This window comes from Lissotriton vulgaris, chromosome 9 (genome assembly GCF_964263255.1).
Source record: "Lissotriton vulgaris chromosome 9, aLisVul1.2, whole genome shotgun sequence".
NCBI classification, from domain to species: domain Eukaryota; kingdom Metazoa; phylum Chordata; class Amphibia; order Caudata; family Salamandridae; genus Lissotriton; species Lissotriton vulgaris.
The window spans coordinates 560,166,097-560,184,010 of NC_141697.1; the positions used below are offsets into that span (position 1 = coordinate 560,166,097).

Below are 17,914 nucleotides of genomic sequence, written 5' to 3' on the forward strand. Positions count from 1 at the left end.
CAGTACGTCCCCGCCGCCTCCAATCCTTTAACAAGCTTCTAGAATGCGGGCGAGCACGACAAAAAAAAAATATCGGGGCTCGTAACACCTTAAAGCTTCTCTATCTATATACAAGCCATCGTTACTGCTTTTTCAGCTTCTGCAACGTACAGCCATTTATAAGTCAATAGTGCTAACTTGTTGTAGGTACGATGTTAAGTGTAGCATATATCTGGATGCAATGACAGAAACGGCATTATACATGTCGGCCTGCTCACCATGCTAGGCACAGTCCCGAGCTTAGGGCCAAATTGGGTATTTGAGGCGCTACCATTATCAGTACATCCACACCGCCTCCAATCCCTTAACAAACTTCTAGAATGCGGGCGAGTACGACAAAAAAAAAATATCAGGGCTCATAACACCTCAAAGCTTCTCTATCTCTATACAAGCCATCGTTACTGCTTTTTCAGCTTCTGCAACGTACAGCCATTTATAAGTCAATAGTGCTAACTTGTTGTAGGTACGATGTTACGTGTAGCATATATCTGGATGCAATGACAGAAACCGCATTATACATGTCAGCCTGCTCACCGTGCTAGGCACAGTGCTGAGCTTAGGGCCAAATGGGGTATTTAAGGCGCTACCATTATCAGTACGTCCCCGCCGCCTCCAATCCCTTAACAAGCTTCTAGAATGCGGGCGAGCACGACAAAAAAAAAATATCCGGGCTCGTAACACCTCACAGCTTCTCTATCTATATACAAGCCATCGTTACTGCTTTTTCAGCTTCTGCAACGTACAGCCATTTATAAGTCAATAGTGCTGACTTGTTGTAGGTACGATGTTACGTGTAGCATATATCTGGATGCAATGACAGAAACAGCATTATACATGTCGGCCTGCTCACCATGCTAGGCACAGTTCCGAGCTTTGAGGCGCTACCATTATCAGTACGTTCCCGCTGCCTCCAATCCCTTAACAAGCTTCTAGAATGCGGGCGAGCACGACAAAAAAAAAATATCGGGGCTCGTAACATCTCAAAGCTTCTCTATCTATATACAAGCCATCGTTACTGCTTTTTCAGCTTCTGCAACGTACAGCCATTTATAAGTTACAGTGCTGACTTGTTGTAGGTACGATGTTACGTGTAGCATATATCTGGATGCAATGACAGAAACGGCATTATACATGTCGGCCTGCTCACCACGCTAGGCACAGTCCCGAGCTTAGGGCCAAATGGGATATTTGAGGCGCTACCATTATCAGTACGTCCCCACCGCCTCCAATCCCTTAACAAGCTTCTAGAATGCGGGCGAGCACGACAAAAAAAAAATATCGGGGCTCGTAACACCTCAAAGCTTATCTATCTATATACAAGCCATCGTTACTGCTTTTTCAGCTTCTGCAACGTACAGCCATTTATAAGTCAATAGTGCTGACTTGGTGTAGGTACGATGTTACGTGTAGCATATATCTGGATGCAATGACAGAAACAGCATTATACATGTCGGCCTGCTCACCATGCTAGGCACAGTCCCGAGTTTAGGGCCAAATTGGGTATTTGAGGCGCTGCCATTATCAGTACGTCCCCGCCGCCTGCAATCCCTTAACAAGCTTCTAGAATGCGGGCGAGCACGACAAAAAAAAACAAGTATTTGCAATGCAATAGGTCTCGCATTTGCGAGAGTTTGAGCTATTGACATTGTAAATGACAATGCCTTTTATTTATGCGTTTGAAAACCTGCAAGCTGTGCCTAAACAAGCACTTTGTACTTGTAGTCCTTGCTTATGAGAGGCAAAGGCTGGTAGTCTTCTTTACTGCAAGCCTTGCTTCTCGTAAGCAAGGACTATACGTACAAAGTGTGTGTTTATGCACCACTTGTAGGTTTTCAAAACAAATGAATAAAAGGCAGTGTCATTTACAATGCCAATAGCTCCAACTCTCGCAAATGCGAGACCTATTGCATTGAAAATGCTTGTTTAATTTGATAATTTATTTTTAAAGGTTTTGCTAATTTTATGTCATTTGTTTTGGCAGATTGTAGGGTTTGTAGTGGATAAGAGTGAGAAGTATTTTAATTATAACATTTTATTTGTTATCATTTTGTATAAATTGTAATTTGTTATTTAGGTCATTCATTACATAAATCTATTGTGCACTATTTGATGGATAATTTAAATAATAGGATAACTGTATTATTTTCCTAATTGTTTTATTAATTTGGATAATAGTGTAACTTTTTTGCTAAAACAAAATAATTGTATAATATTTTCAATTAAAATTCAATACTTTCCCTTCTGTTAATTATGTCAGAGTGGGAAAAGTAAATATAACCCCTTCAAAGGACCAATACTTTCCTCATTGTTAAAGGTTTGAATTGTAATAGTAAGGCGAAACCCCCCCCTAATTCCATGACTTTCCCTACTATTGCTCATCGTGGAATGTGAATAGTAAATTTAACCCCTTAGAGTCCAACGGTTTACCTACTGTATCTCAAAGTGAGGTAGTAAAAGTACATTTGACCCCTTCAAGGGTAGGAAAGAAAATAGTTTTTTTTAACTGTATTTATTAGTTTTATCAAAGACAATAACATAAAAAGATGCAAATTTGATGCATACAACTGACAGTGAACTAGCCCCCTCCACCCCCCTGCCCCACACCTCCCCCCCAGGCAGAACAAGGTCATTATTTCAGTGCATTCAAAGAAAACCGATGTAGCAATAGACAAGCATATACAAAACAGTAATAATGATGGCAGCTGACGAGTTCCTCCATTAAGTCCACTCATACTAACAAATAGTAGGCGTCCATTAGGCGTCAACGGACCTTGATGCACCATCAGTGGCTTAGGCAGGTAGCAAAATCCCCCACAGAGGTATAAGTAATATAGCATAAAATAGAAAAGTGCAACATTTCCACAAATTTACAGCAGGTCTGGACGAGACAGCAGGTATGTAGTAAGCGGGGCACAGAAATCTTTGGGGCGAGACTTCTCAGGCAACTCCTCCTCTTAGATCAACAACTGGTCCCTACAGTAAAGTAGGTCACAAAGCCATTTCTTTACAGTTGGAACAGCCTTGGCACCCCAACACTGCGCCACAGTCCTCTTTGCAACAAAGTAGACACTGCAACTATACGTCTGTTGCAAGGCTTAAGGCGTTTAACATACCCAAGCAGACACATCTCTGGAGTGCATTGCAAAGGTTCCATCATAACCTCAGAAAGCATTTTAACCACGGCAGTCCAGAAGGCAAACACTCCCGCAAACACAACCATGCTACATGCATAAAATCAGCATCCGTCCTACCACATCTCACGCAGTTAGCATCTTCTCGCAAGCCATACTTGCAAAGTTGCACAGGAGTATAATATAATTGATGTGAAAATTTGAAGTGAATTATTCTGAGGTTGCAGTTTGCCGTGAGCTGGGCAGTGGGGGCACAGCACGCCGTCCAGACATCAGGCGCTAGGGTGACTCTCAATGCTGCCTGCCATTTAAGGCAAAAGGGGTGATCAACTTGTTCTCGTTCACGCAGTGAAGCATTATAGAGTCTAGTTATTAAACCCCGACGCTCTTCTCCCACCAGCATCGCCTGCAATGCCTGTAGAGTTGTGGGTTCAGCCAGATAGTCCAGATAGGCAGCCCTAATAGCCTGTCGCACTCTGACAAAAGTGAAGCCGAACAATAAGCCCCGATCCCAACCATTCTGTGCATCTTGTAAAGACCTGAATTGGTCATTCATATACAAATCTCCCATCCTTGAGATACCCTCATCAGCCAATGCACGTAAAGCTTGTTTCTCCCGGCCGCTGAAATATTGGGGTGTGAGGCCGACGGCAGCGAAGGTGCATAAAAGTAGGGCTGTTTAGCCCGTTTTGCCAACATTCGCCAAGCCCACGCCGTGCACATTACAGGGTTAATTTCGGTCTGTGGGCCTCCCGCGCCACCCAACAGTACCGCTGCATGTAGTGCCATTGGAAGAACTGCGTCTGCTTCGATAGCCACATGTGGCTGAAACCGCTGGGGGAAGTGCCAATAATGCGCAAATTGTGCTTGTGCACACAAATAGTAAAGTCAAAGATCTGGGCCCTCAAACCTGTCGCGGTCGAAGGGCTGCACTAGAAGGTCCCACCTGCATTGTGGTTTCTTACCGCCCCATACAAAGGACAGTAACATCGATTGAAGAGTTTTGAACAGTGCCGCATTCAATTTTTTCGGAATATTAACAAAAAAATAAAGTATTTTAGGGAGAAAGGCCATTTTTACAAGCGCTATCCTATCTGCCAGTGAGAGTGGTAGGTGTGTCCAACGATCAGGTAACTCAGTGATCCGTGTGATCGCACTACCATAATTCTTGGATATCACCACATTGGGATCCCTGTGTAGCCAGACTCCTAGATATTTCACGGGGTCTGACGTCCAGGTAAGGGGGTAATCCAGCTCCACCTTCTTCGTATGCGCCATCAGGGGAAACACCACCGACTTTGACCAATTGATCCCAAGACCTGAGTACCTCTCAAATTTAACATACTCCCTGAGCAGTTCTGGCAAAAACACAGCAGGTTCACGGACATAAAGCAACATGCAATCCTCGTATAACGAGACTACGGGTGGTCTCTGCCGAAAACGCAAGGCAGCTGCTGCATGTATTTGTTGGGCTTACATGCCAGTGGTTCAAGGGCGAGAGAGAAGAGAATTGGTGACAATGGGCTCCCCTGTCTCGTACCTCTTTCAATAGGGAACGACAATGACACCCACCCATTGACACGCTCTATGACAGCCTGATCGTTGTAAAGCACCCGAAGCCACTGAAGGAAAAATGGGGGAAAACCCATCCTGGTCAAAACCGTGAACATGTAAGGTGATTGCAAGGAATCAAAACCTTTGGCTGCATCTAGCACCACTGCAACTGCTTGGAAGTCAGGTCCGAAATAATGTAAAGTGGAGAACACTGTGCTTATGTTGTGGGTCATGAAACGCGCGGTTACGAACCCGACTGATCAGGCAAGATCAAAAGTGTGACCAGTGGTTGTATTCTGGTGGCTATCATTTTTAACCAGTATCTTCGCATCTATATTAATGAGCGAGAGAGGCCTATAAGACTCGCACTGATTTGGAGGTTTATCCGGTTTCAACAGTGTCACAAGCAGGGCTTCCCTAAGGGAGGGTGGTAATCGTCCCGTCTCATACGCCTCCGCGTACCCCTCTAACTGCCCCGGAGCAAGATCGGACATATAAGCCTCATAAAACTCACGAGGCAGCCCATCCATCCCAGCAGCCTTGCTGGTTGGCAGGGACATTATGGCTAACTTCACATTCTCCTCATCAAATGGTTGCGAGCCATCCCAATGCGACAGCGTCCATATATGAGTCAATCTCCTCAGGCAATGGGGAACAGTGAGCAGCATATAGCCAGGAGCAGAATTGCAATATAGCATCACTAATCTCCAAAGTCGAATAATGGACCACCCCGTCCGTATCAATTAATTTGGTTATGTGTTCTTGACTACGCGGCGCTGCTCATTTTTACCCCAATGAACTGCTGGGACAACCTCCCTCTCCATAATAGCGAGCAGTTTTCCGTCGGGAGCAGTGCAATAATTCCTGGTCAACTGTTTTGTTATGTTCGGTGACAAGCACTCGTATTTCCACAAATTTTGCTGGGATGGGTTGGCCTCATACTCTCGTTCCAGCATGGAGATGTCAGACGCCAACTTGTTAATTCGGCGTCTAATATCACGTAGCACACCCGACTGTGCCCCAATGCAAGCCCCTCTAATAGTTACCTTAAATGCCTCCCATAACAGCCCTGCGCTATTCACAGGCCCCTCATTCTCCCTAAAGAAATTCCTGATCCCGTCTGCAATCGTCTGTCTGAACACTATATCTGTTAACTCAGTTGGCTGTAGTGGCCATGTGAAGGGCGGACGTTCACAAGTGAGAATCTGCAAGTCAAGGACAACCAGAGAGTGGTCCGACAGCGTGCCAGTCCCATGGCTCACCCCCAGCGTCCAGGTGCAAATCATCTCCAAAACGAGCCAAAAATTAATGCAGGACCAGGACCCGTGGACAGAAGATACAAATGTGCTCTCCCGACCTCTCCCGTTTTAAGCACTGATAGACGTTTGATATACGGTTTTCTACTATTAAGCTCACTCGAAGATCACACGCTTTATGTTTGAACTAGTAACACCAGTTCACGTCAGGATTAGATTTACTTTGAGGCACGTTTCACTTTCACTCGCTACACTCGGGAACCACGCGTTTTACGATGTTTACAGTAGTATAACATCAAGTCACGCTATTTTCTTCACTTAATTCTTTTTCTGCTACTCTCCTTTTTTTAAAATCATAAGCACGCTATTAATCTCACTTTTGAATATACTATCCTCATTGATCACACCGGATCATCAGGTCACCTTTAACAGGTTATTATATGTTATAAATTGACAGAATACCTACGTTTTGTAGGACGTTATCCTCATATGAGTCCATTAATTTTTGTTTAGATATTCCCCTGAAGAAGTGCACATCGTGCACGAAATGCATTGGGAACGCCTTTGGAAATGAAAGTTGAAGTGTTTAACAATTATCATTGAATACAAGATAAGAATTTTAAAGAAGTTAATGAATACAATTCACTTCTGAATAAAGTACTACATCTAAGAAGAACACCCATTGGATTATTTATTGAAGAATTAAACGCTATTTAGCGCCTTTAGAGCTGTGCCTAGAGGGTCATCCTCTAATCATAAGAGGATGCCAATATCGACAATAACATATACACACATAAGAACAGTGGCACGGGGTATCCCTTAGTAAGCACAGTAAACACTAAACAGAGTAATAACAAAAGAAATCGTTACATATCAATCGTCGACATCCTGAGGTGTGACGGTCTCGCGCCATCGGCGTTTCAGTTGTTTGGCATGGCCCATGGCTGCTTTGGGCGTAGTGAATATCTTGGAATCACCTTCCTGCCCCACTCTCAGGCGTGCAGGGTACAGCATGGCATAAGGCACTCCCTCTGCTTGTAAAAACGTCTTCACCGCACTGAACTCCCTTCTTGCAGCCTGTACAGCCACTGTAAAATCCGGAAAGACGGCTAATGTATTTCCTTGGTGCTGAATGGTCCCTTTATCACTAGCTGGATGCAACACAGTGTCCCAGTCCCTATATTTTAAAAGTCAGGCTATGACAGGACGGGGAGCGGCTCCAGGTTGTGGTCGTGCCGCTGGGGAGCGATGCACACTTTCAACAATAAACATGGGGGACAGTTGCTCAGTGCCAAAAATATCTTTAATGAGTGTCTCAATATACGTTTCCATTCTTCCCATATTCCTGGACTCCGGCAGCCCCGTCAACCGGATGGTATTGCGCTGTGACCACGCCTCCAAAACCTCATTCTTGGCCTGGATGATGGACAACACCTTCTCCATGTTTTACTGGATACCTCATTGAGCCCGTCTTCTGTGGCCGAGACACATTGCTCAACCTCTCCCATACAGGCATTTTGTTTTTCAAGTTGTGTGGCCATATGATCTAGTCGGTGGTTCACAGCCGCCATCGCGCCCTCTATGGATTGTAAACTGCACTGCATCGCGGGCAATGTGGCCTCTAGTGTGGAAGGACAATTCTGCCTCTGAGCCCGAGGCGGCCTTCTGGGAGGACTTAGTTGGTTTGCGTGCATCTAACGTGAGGCGAGACTGGGACTTGTCCGTTCTCCCCATGCTAGAAGTTAACAATGCACACTTACTCTCTGGGGCAAATCAGATGCCAGGAAGGATTCTTCACAGAGCCCCCAGTGAGATAAGCGGCTCCCGATCAAAATGCAGGCTCCCACTGTATATGCAGACAGACAGTCTACAGGAAAGGCCGCTAACACAGGGAGCTGAGGCACACCACCGGCCCAAGTCTGCAGTAGGCCAGTACCCAACGATTCGCAAGCTTTAGGGACATCCCTCGTGGCCACAGTGCACAGATATCAGGCAGAGACAAATTATGCAAAAGAGCAACCTGGAGGAAAAACAATGTCAGTAACTCACTGCCACTCAGTTTCAGGGTTGCATATAAGTCCCCACTATGCCACTGCAGCCTCTGAAGCAGGATCTTGTTCTTCTAGTGGTAAGCATTTCTTTTTTTATGTCTGTTGTTTTTTTTGGGGGTGTTTTCCTGTCTTTTTCCCCAGTCTCCTGCCTTACGTTAACAAGGACAGCAAGAGTAATCAAAGGTTGCTGGAGTGATGTGGGCGCGATCGTCCAGCATTAAGCTAAACTCCAAATCGCAGCAGCAGCAGTTGGCGCGACCGCCCGTTCCATACGGCTCGAGTCAGTCCAACCTCACAGTGCACAGCTGTAACTTGCAGAGAGCAGTGCCGGCCGACAGCCTCCACTCGCCTACAAAGCCGCTGGCCCAGCCATGCGCTGCACCCCACTTTCCACCACCGGTCACCCAAGAGCAGTCAGGCACCCTCCAGACTTCAGGCCAGCAGGAAAGCCGTAGGATGATATCTCCGCTCCGTTTCCGCCGCGTCCAAATTTCCACTCCTCACCACGTTGAGCAGGGGCTGTAGCCAGTCGATCCACAGCCCAACAGCATCACATCGCATGCCTGGATCTAGATGCAGCTGTTAGACGCCGCAGTGATTCCTCAACTCAAGGGCTACCGGTCGACGCCATTTTACGAGCTCCCGCCAAAGAGCTGAAATGTCTTTGTCCCCCCTCGTGAAGATGACGAAAGTGGCAGACTTCACCTCTGTTCAGTGTAGACACACATCACCCCACTGCACAGTCCCGTTTTAGTGAGAGATGCAAATGATTCAGGCAGATATTAGGCGGATTTGTGCCCGGCCGGGCAAAGCAACACTAGAATGCGGCCATCTTGCTGTGCGCCCTCTAGCGCCCCCAGGAGAGCGAATAGTTAATCTGACCCTGCCAAAGTACTACACGTTCCCTACTGTTAATTACATTGGAGTAAGGATGGTAAATCTAACACCTTCAAATATCCCCTCCAAAGTCCATCACTTTCTCCACTGTTGCTGGAGTGGTAATAATAAATGTAACCCTTCCAAAGTCCACCACTTTCCATACTTTTGCTTATGTTGGCCTGGGAATAATAAATCTGACCCTTCTAAAGTCCAACACATTCCCTACCATTGCTCACATTGAAGTGAAAATAGTGAATTGTACCCCTCCAAGTCTATTATTTTCATGTTTAAGTTGTTTTAATGTGTATTTTTTGTTATAATTGTAAACGCTAATTTATTGTACATTATTTATTACTTCATTTTTAAATAATGGTTGTATTTTGTTGTTTTTATTGCATACATTTTTATGAAGTTTAATATCTAATATGATTATTACAATAACTTTTGTTCCTTTTTTATCTGTTTTAATAATTATTTTTTTTAATATTTGGTTTACTTTTTTCAAACATTTTAAAGTATGTATTTTAATTGTATGTTTGTATGTTATGATTTTATTAAATGTTTGTATAAATTGTTTTAATTTTTTTTATTATTGTCACCATCAATAGAAGTTTTAAAGTTAAAATGGTGTACAATAGGTCCAATTTTATATATTTACCTGATTACGGAGCTTTGGCCATTGTACACATTGACTTTGATTGGACATAGCTCTCCCGAAGGAGTTAGATCAACCAGGCCCTATGTCAAGTAGAGCAGGCAATCCCTTAATCCAGCAGTTCTGAATTTAATGTGGTTACACTCAAATAAACTCAGAGATACGGTTCCTTAACCCCCCCACTTCCAGTGCGGTCAGGCATAATTTCATCTATATTTTCTTATATCACATCACATTATCTGGTCAGTGGGCAAATGCATGAGTGCAAGAACTGAATACCTGGCAAAATAGGAAAAATTGTGCTTGGGCTACGTGCAATGACATGAAGAGTGGATTTGTAAAAGTAAAAACTAGAACTCAAAGTAGTTGATCGTCAAAGGACAGGAGAAGCTGTCACTGAAGGTAAGATGTTCTCCTGCTGAGACTGAAACGTGCTCTCACTGAGGGTGGGATATGAGGAGATGCTGTCATTGTGTGTGATAGACTTGGCAGGACACTATTACAGATGTCCAGAAAATAGGCATACTCTTAACGTAGTTGCAAGATTTGAAAATGTTTTCATCATGGTCTCAGACCAGGAGGTGTTTTTACTATGACGTTCATGTTGTCAATATGCCAACAGAGTGTGAGGTGTTCTCCATTAAATTGGGAGATGTTTACTGAGACTATGTAAACTCTTGAAGGAACTGGTGTGCCCTGCATGTACCAGTAGTCTCTCTTGCATTATATTTGGATGGTGAAAGATATTCTTGCTAGCAATGTGCACTTCTAGTGTTAAATCCAGGATGCACTCTAATAAGAAGTAGGGAGACACTGTTGCCCAAGGGCTCATGATTTGGGCAACTCAGGAGCCCTCCCTGATAGTGCAAGTCCTTGTAATTTAAATTGTTTTTTTTCACCTCTTGATTTTTCCCCTTGATGCAGATGTGGATGAGTGTCTGGATAAGTCAAATTGTGTCAATGGTCTGTGCATCAACACACAGGGATCCTACCAATGCAGCTGCCCTCCATCTACTGTTTATACTGCGGCCCTGAAGAAATGCCAATCCTTGAGTGAAATCGGTGAGTTAACACAAACATGAATCCCAGAAGAAATGGCAAGTAACGTTGATGAGTTGTCAGAAAACTGCAGTGCAGATGAAATGGCAAATAAATGAGCATTTCGAGTTACTAAGCAAACACAACCTAAAAAACAATATTTAGATCATTACAGTAATTAAGAATGCCCAGCCTAAAATTGATGGCAGTGACTAACAGAAAGTCTGAGAGAAATGAGTGTCAATAGGCATGCACAGTCTAGAAAAGGTACCATGTGCTGGGAGATTTTTAAAATGTTTTGCATTTATTTCCCAGTGCCACTGGGATCTTCAGATTTAAAACATGGGTAGTTGTGAAGCGGACTTGTGAGTTCCATTAAAGGGTTGTAGTGAACCTAAATCAATTTTTATAAACAGTGGATCTATGCTTTCGCAGCTGTGAAGATGTATAGACCATTAGTCTATACTGCTGTCAGTAAGCACACGTTTTTGATTAGAGGCAGTTGATATGTGTTGAAAAAAACATTAAAACCAGTGGGAATATTTTCCAATTTTTGGGAGAAAAACAGGAAAAGTCTGTGGAAAGTAAGGAGAAGAATCCTATTATCCAGTATTGGATCCTTCATAGATTCACATGGTTGAATTGTTCCGTTGTGGAGCTGAAAGTCCTACGGTAATCATAGAGAACAGTGCAGTGTTAAACTTTAACATGGTCTCATATTTAAACTATTCACATAATTTCAAAAAGTCTAAACTTCAGACATTCAGAATAAAGCACCGCATTCAAGCTTCCACATACGGTGACGGCGCCACATGACCCCGCCCTGATGTCGTCCACGTACATGACATCAGCGAGGTCATATAAGTCCCTTTCAACACGCTGACGTCAGTTTCCTTCTTTTCCGCGTGCAACGTGGATCCGGAGTAAGCAGTTCCTCTGGCCTGTTTTCAGGCCTCTTTTGACGCTTTGCGTCTGAAACAGTGTGCAATGCCTTCGAGCTTTAAAATGCGTACTTCCTGTTTGCGGCAAATGTCTGCGACGGACCCACATCTTATATGTATGTGGTGTTTGGGCGAACACCACGAGTCAACGGATTGCGACGCCAGCCAACACCTTAAGCCAAAGTCCCGGTGGGAGCGCCGGATGAAGCTTCATTTGGCTTGCCTGTCCCGGTCGAAGTCGTCTCGTCCTCCGGTCTCCTCATCACCAGCAGCCACCTCTGGTTTCCAGTTGCGCCGTCTGTTGCCCTCTGGGGCCTGGCGCCCCTTATGGGTAAGTCGCGGCGCATGTCGCTGAGGTCCTTGACCTCACTTTCATCTGTTGTCGGGGCACTAGTTCCCGGAACCCTCCAGACGTGCGCCACCGCCAGTCGCCCCTACCTTATCCGCCCTCTCCGGGCGCGGGGGCGACTCGGACCCAAATGGAGGCCTATGCCGCGGCTCTGCAGGCCTCCCTTGGGTCCTCTCCTGTCCCTTGGGGGTCCTCGGGGCATCCGCTACCTACTGGGTCCCTGACGGACTCGCCGGTGGGTTCACCCACAGTGCCACATAAGCCCTTGCCCTCCAGGGACAAAGGAGATATGGTGTCATCAGGGTGCGGCCTGGCCCCTGCTGCGCTGCATAGTTCTGTGGGTCTCCCTGTGGCATTGCAGGTGGTTGCTGGTGCTCAAAGCCTTGCTTCAAGCACACCTTGGCCTTAAACTCACCTCCCCGGCTCCGACTCTGATTCTTACTTCTTACTTCGAAGTCGGAGCCTGTTGTAGTTGAGGCCGAGTCAGCGCTGGTGCGGTGCCTGAGGCTTGCCGCCAAAGCGCCATCCCCTTCTTCGGAAGCAGAGCTTGTCATCATGGAATCAGCGCCGGACGGGGCAGACTCCTTTGTTTGGCACTCCCTCACTCTTTCTTTTGTTCTGGTATATGGCTGGTGCCGTTTCTACATCTCATACCTATATGGGTATGATGTAGCTCCATTCTGGCATTTTTGGGACGCCTTGCCTCCCGTTATCTTTGATCTTCCGAGCTACTTGGGTTGCTGTCTGGCTGTCTTGCCACAGCCTTCCCCATTGTCTGTCACTCTGTTGACGGCTCAGTGCTTGGGCACTTCTTGTTGTTCTGTCGCAGACCCACCTCCCCCCTGGGGTACAGCTGTGGTATCGATTCTAAGGAATCTGCAGCTAGATTTCTTTACCAGATGTACGAGTTACTTACCATCGGTAATGATGTATCTGGTAGAGATTTTTTCTAGCCGCAGATTCCTTAACGCCCACCCATCCTCCCCGTTCTGCGAGGAACTTGCCAAGTGGGTTTCTCCACTTGCCTCTTTTCAGTTGCCATTGGATTTTCTTTCATGGGTGCTCACATTGTTGCACCCCTTTGAGAATTGCCATATGCGGCTGACTCCCTCAAGAGGCTTCTTTCCTGTAAGATGGTCCTTTTTTGATTCACCTTTATCAGGAGATTCATCTCTTTCTTCTCTTCTCCTCCTGCTGCCTTCCCTCCCTCCCGCCTTCTCTATTGATTCAGGGCTCTTGTCTCCTCTATAGTCGTCTTCTTTGGGGATCTGTTGAGCTCTGTTTCAGACCTCTATTACTATAGGGGAAGTGCCAGTCTGTTCATACCTTCCTGCAGTGGATTGTTGTTCTTTCTGTGCTCCGTCCTTGCTGGACGACACAGTTCCACATTATAATAACAGTCTATTTCTGTCTGTTGAGATATTCTTCCCTTGTTGCTCGAACTTGGGAAAGGGTCTACGTTTCGGTCTGCGGGGTTCTTTCTCACAGCTTTGTTCCACTCTCACTTTTCACTTATACGAAGACAGTGTTTGATTCTGTCTTTTATCATGGTCTCTGGCACCATCCTCCTTTATTTCATAGATTTCTCATCCTTCGCACACTGTTCCCATACTTTCACAGTTTTTGTTGGTGGCTCCGTGTTGTGCTGCAGAAAAATTCTCAGAAGAAAACTGCCGGGACGGACTTATATGACCTCGCTGACGACCTCGCTGACGTCACGTACGTGAAACTTGCCAATTATATGACTGATGCCGTGATCACATACTATAACCAAATAGAGCCTCCTTGCTTCCTTTTGGATAATAGTGTATGCATATCCTTACTAATTGCCTTCGAATAATACCAGTTGGATACCACATGTTCTTATTACATTCAGCCAGCATCACCCCTAGGACGGGCCAACTGATGTGAACTCCACTTTTGTTTTGGACAGAATTAGCATTCTAGGGTCAGGATTATGTCCACTTCCCATCGGATGAGGTCATATAGATGGTGTAGACACCCTAAAGGTGGGTAGCTCATAACACCCCAAAATTTAGTATTCAGTGGAACCCCTGAACCCAAGAACTCAGATGGGATGGATCAACAGAAGAAAGATGAAGAAGGGCCACTGCCTGGCAAGAACTGCAGCAGAACTTTGGACTTTGGCGCAAAACCCTGCTGTCCTCAGTCCTCTCTCAACAATCACAACAGAGTGACTTGTCTTGGGTAGCCTGCCAGCACTTCAACAAACACCGAAAATCTCCCTTGGAGTAGAGGTGCTACTCCCCTGCAGTCCGCAGGCACCAATAAGCAGAGTCCAGTCCACCGCCTTGCAGGCCGGTTGACACCACAGACGACCCGGAGAAGATTACTTGTGCTCTGGAAGGTCAGAAATCTCTCCCCACCAAGTGTGTAGACATCAGGACCAACCGGAGCCGTGCAGCACCAGCCCGCAGTGTACCGAATGCCCTGCACCAATCACCCACACCGAGAGTCCAGTCCGGATTCTCACTCCACTAGGACCAAACCATTGAGGGATGTCAGCATCACTGAGACCCACTTCGAGAGTGGCCCAGCTGTTTTGTATATGCCCCTGCCAGGTGTTTGTCCCTGACAGCGAGGTGCGTCTTTGCGTTCCCAGCCCAGCCGACTTAACCACTCTGCACCTAAGCCGCCGGCTCAGCTCCCAGCGAACAAGCTGTGCCCTTATGGTCAAAGACCACTTGCGACCTCAGCCCCCATTTGGGAGCCCTCTGGCTTGCCCTCAAGACCCCCTGTACAGCCACTTTTCGGGTGGCTCCCCTTCTCCGTAGCACCAGCTACCAGCCTCACCATGACCCTGCTACCGGTAGAGCCTGGGCGGTTCCCAAAGAACTGCTGGCAGTACTTTGAACCTTGGCCCACTACTACTACGATCACTGAAGGTGAACCCCTGAAACCGACTGTACCTACCTTTGTGCATCTTTGACTTTTCCTCCCATTGGATTGCATCGTGCGTAAAAGCGCACAGGTTTGAACATTTACTTACTTTTGTATATTTTTATTTGAAAATGTACTTACTATGAAACACAGTTCTTGAGTTTAAACATATATATAAAAAGAAGTGGTATTTTTCTATTTAGGTCTCGGATTTATTCTTTGAGTGTGTGTCTCATTTATTGCCTCTGCGAGTGCAACAAATACGTAGTACTACCCTCTGATAAGCCTAACTGCTCACCCTCACTACCACAAAAGAGAGCGCTAGTATTATCTCCGTAAACCAGTTGGGGACCCACTTAACTCTTCACAGTGTACTACATTTTAGTACACTATATAGAGAGCAAGCTTTCTACAATGTGTAAATCACCTGACAGGCAAGGTTGATTTGCTCCTGATGGACAACATGACAACCATGTACTATTTACAAAAACAGGGTGAGGGATACTCTCTACAGTAATCACGCCTATTATAGACAATTTGGTGTTGGGCAATACATCACAACATCCACCTCATAGCAGAATACCTCCTGAGGAAGGACAACCACTTTGCCGACCTCCTCATCAGGATGCAGCAGCAAGTCTACGAGTGGGAACTCCACCCCCAAGTCCTTCTCCCATACTTTCACAAGTGGGGGGTTCCAAAGATAGACCTGTTCGATAAAGCAAAATACCTAGACTTCACCTCCAGGTTCCAGCACCCACTATCTTAAGGGAATACTCTATGGATGAACTGGTCAGGGATATTTGCCTATGCTTTTCCGCATTGCCCTCTTTTTTTGTTTGTGGTTCGGAAGCTCGGCAAACATCTCTCACCCTCCTTCCAGTAGCTTCCACTTGGGCTCTCGCCAGCAATGGCTCACTACATTACTCAACTCTCTGTAGTTCCCGCCAAGAAGTTTCCCCTCAACCCAGACCTTCTCACTCGGAATAATGGAGAAATCAGGTGCTCAAATCTTTAAATCCACTGGAGCTCAACGTTACGATTTGGCTACTGAAGTCTAGAATTCGGTTACCTTAATCTCCCACCTGAATGTATCACTATTGTTGAAGAAGCTTGTGGGCCTACAACTAGAGCATGTTACACAGCAAAGTAGAAAAGATTTTTTTCTACTGTCACAGGAAACAAATTAATCCATTTTATGAAACTTTATAAAACATTGTTTGCTACTGTAGGATGTTGGCTCCCTATATAGTGCATTAAAATGAGGTACACTGTGTAGAGAGTCCCGACAAACCCCAAAGGAATCACACAGGACCAAATGACACCCCAAATGCTCTCTTTTCTGGTAGTATGAGCGAGCAGTTAGGCAGATCAGAGGGTAGTGCTAAGCATTTATTTAACACTGAAAGGCAGTAAGTGAGACACACACTCAGTAAAGAAATCTGACTCCAATTTATAGAAATGACACAAACTTTGATATGAATTTAGATACCAAGATCATCGGAATCGGGTAAGTACTTTTTGAGATTAGAATTTTTACATTTTTCCAAAATGAACACAGTGCAATTTCTGGATCGGTAATGTTATCCTATGGAGGAAAAACATGTATTGCATTCATGCCCTTAGCAGTGACTTACCGGACTGTTGTTCAGGACTTAAGCTGAGGATCAGGCAAGGTCCACAGCCACACCAACGAGTCCCCTTGGTAGGCTGTAGTGCATCCGGATGCGGAAGTGTGTCACAGCATTAAGAGTCTCATTCACTTCAGTGAGAGAACGGTCCGGTTACAAAGAGGCTACAAGCAGAGACAGGGGGACCAGTCCGGGGGGAACCCACATTGGGGTTCGATCCTTGAGTTCCTGGGGCACGTGGGAACGCGTTTGGTCCACTTCACCTTGGGCTGTGGAACTCAGATGCAGTGGTGTTTTTTGATGTGGATTCCAGTGCAAGAGTCTCTCACACTTGGAGAGGGCCTGCAGAAAGAGGCTGCAGACGGTGACTGGAAGTCCAGTCTGGGCAAACCCAAATGTGGGCTTTGCTCTTGTGGGTCTTGGGGCCCCCGTTTGCAATATGACCTCCCTTGGACTCTGGCTCTCGAGCATGGTTACATAGGTGCTCTGAGGTGTCTGGTGTGGGCGGTCAGACTCACATCTTGGCCTTTGTTTTGCAGAAGAGGGGCAAACAGAACAGCCAGGCCACTCACAAAATGGGTCTCACTGTCCCTGAAGTCCCTAGACATTCAGGTCAGTCACCCTCAGTGTTGGTGTCCGGAAGCTTTGGCTGCTGGAAGGAGTACAGTACCCCAGTTATTGGTCCTGGGTGGCTTCGGTTGGTCCTTGTGTGCTCTCACTTGATGAGAGGACAGAACTAACCTTCATTAGCACAGGGTCCTCTTCCTGGGGAGCTTCTGCATTGGGCTGGCTGGGGAGCAACAACTCGATGGACCGCACCTTGCATCATTCATGGCTGCGGCTGCAGAGGAGTAGCTCCTCTACTCCAAGGGAGTTTCTTTGGCAGTTGACGAATTGGGTTTCTTGATGTCTGCACAAAGGCAGGAGGAGGCAGTTGCTCCACAGGGGTCAGGTGCAGCTGGCAGGGTTGGGTCCAAGACGGTTGTGCTCCTTGGTTCTCAGATCAGCAGTCTTCTTCTTCCACTTCTTTTTACGTCCAACAAGGTCTGACGATCTGGTATTAGGGGTTCCCCCAAATACTCAATTTAGAGGTGTTAAGGACAGTGAGGTGTAGTAGCCAATGGGCTACTTACCTCTGGGGTCTCTACTCCCCCTGGATGACCACTTCCTTTGGGAAGGGGGCATCACCATGTCCCACAATTACTAATTCCACCACATACAATATGGTGGAATTTCTAAAGTCGCGTTCACTTCCAGCTGGTCACCCTAGGGATGTGTCCAGTCTAGCAGTGCAAGACGCCCCTTTCATGGCTAATTTTACTGCCTGTCTAGGTACTAAATGGCTCTGGACAAAGTGGGACAGCATCCTCTCATGTGAGGGAACAAAGATTTTCATACCAAAGGCTGTGGACTCTTTGAAGCTCCCCTGCCTTGGAATGCTAATCTGCAGGTCATCCTGTAGGAGAGGGATGTAAACACTCTGTGCCCG

General features: G+C 46.1%; 1 protein-coding gene across 2 annotated transcripts in view; it reads left to right on the forward strand.

Moving 5' to 3' along the window:
• LTBP3 (latent transforming growth factor beta binding protein 3) overlaps positions 1-17,914 on the forward strand; it is a 339,672-nt gene that overhangs the window by 251,195 nt on the left and 70,563 nt on the right. For both annotated transcript variants that reach the window (XM_086938082.1, XM_086938083.1), the window contains exon 23: positions 10,490-10,627. In XM_086938082.1, coding sequence (XP_086794208.1) covers positions 10,490-10,627 — 138 coding nt within the window. The remainder of the gene's footprint in view (positions 1-10,489; positions 10,628-17,914) is intronic.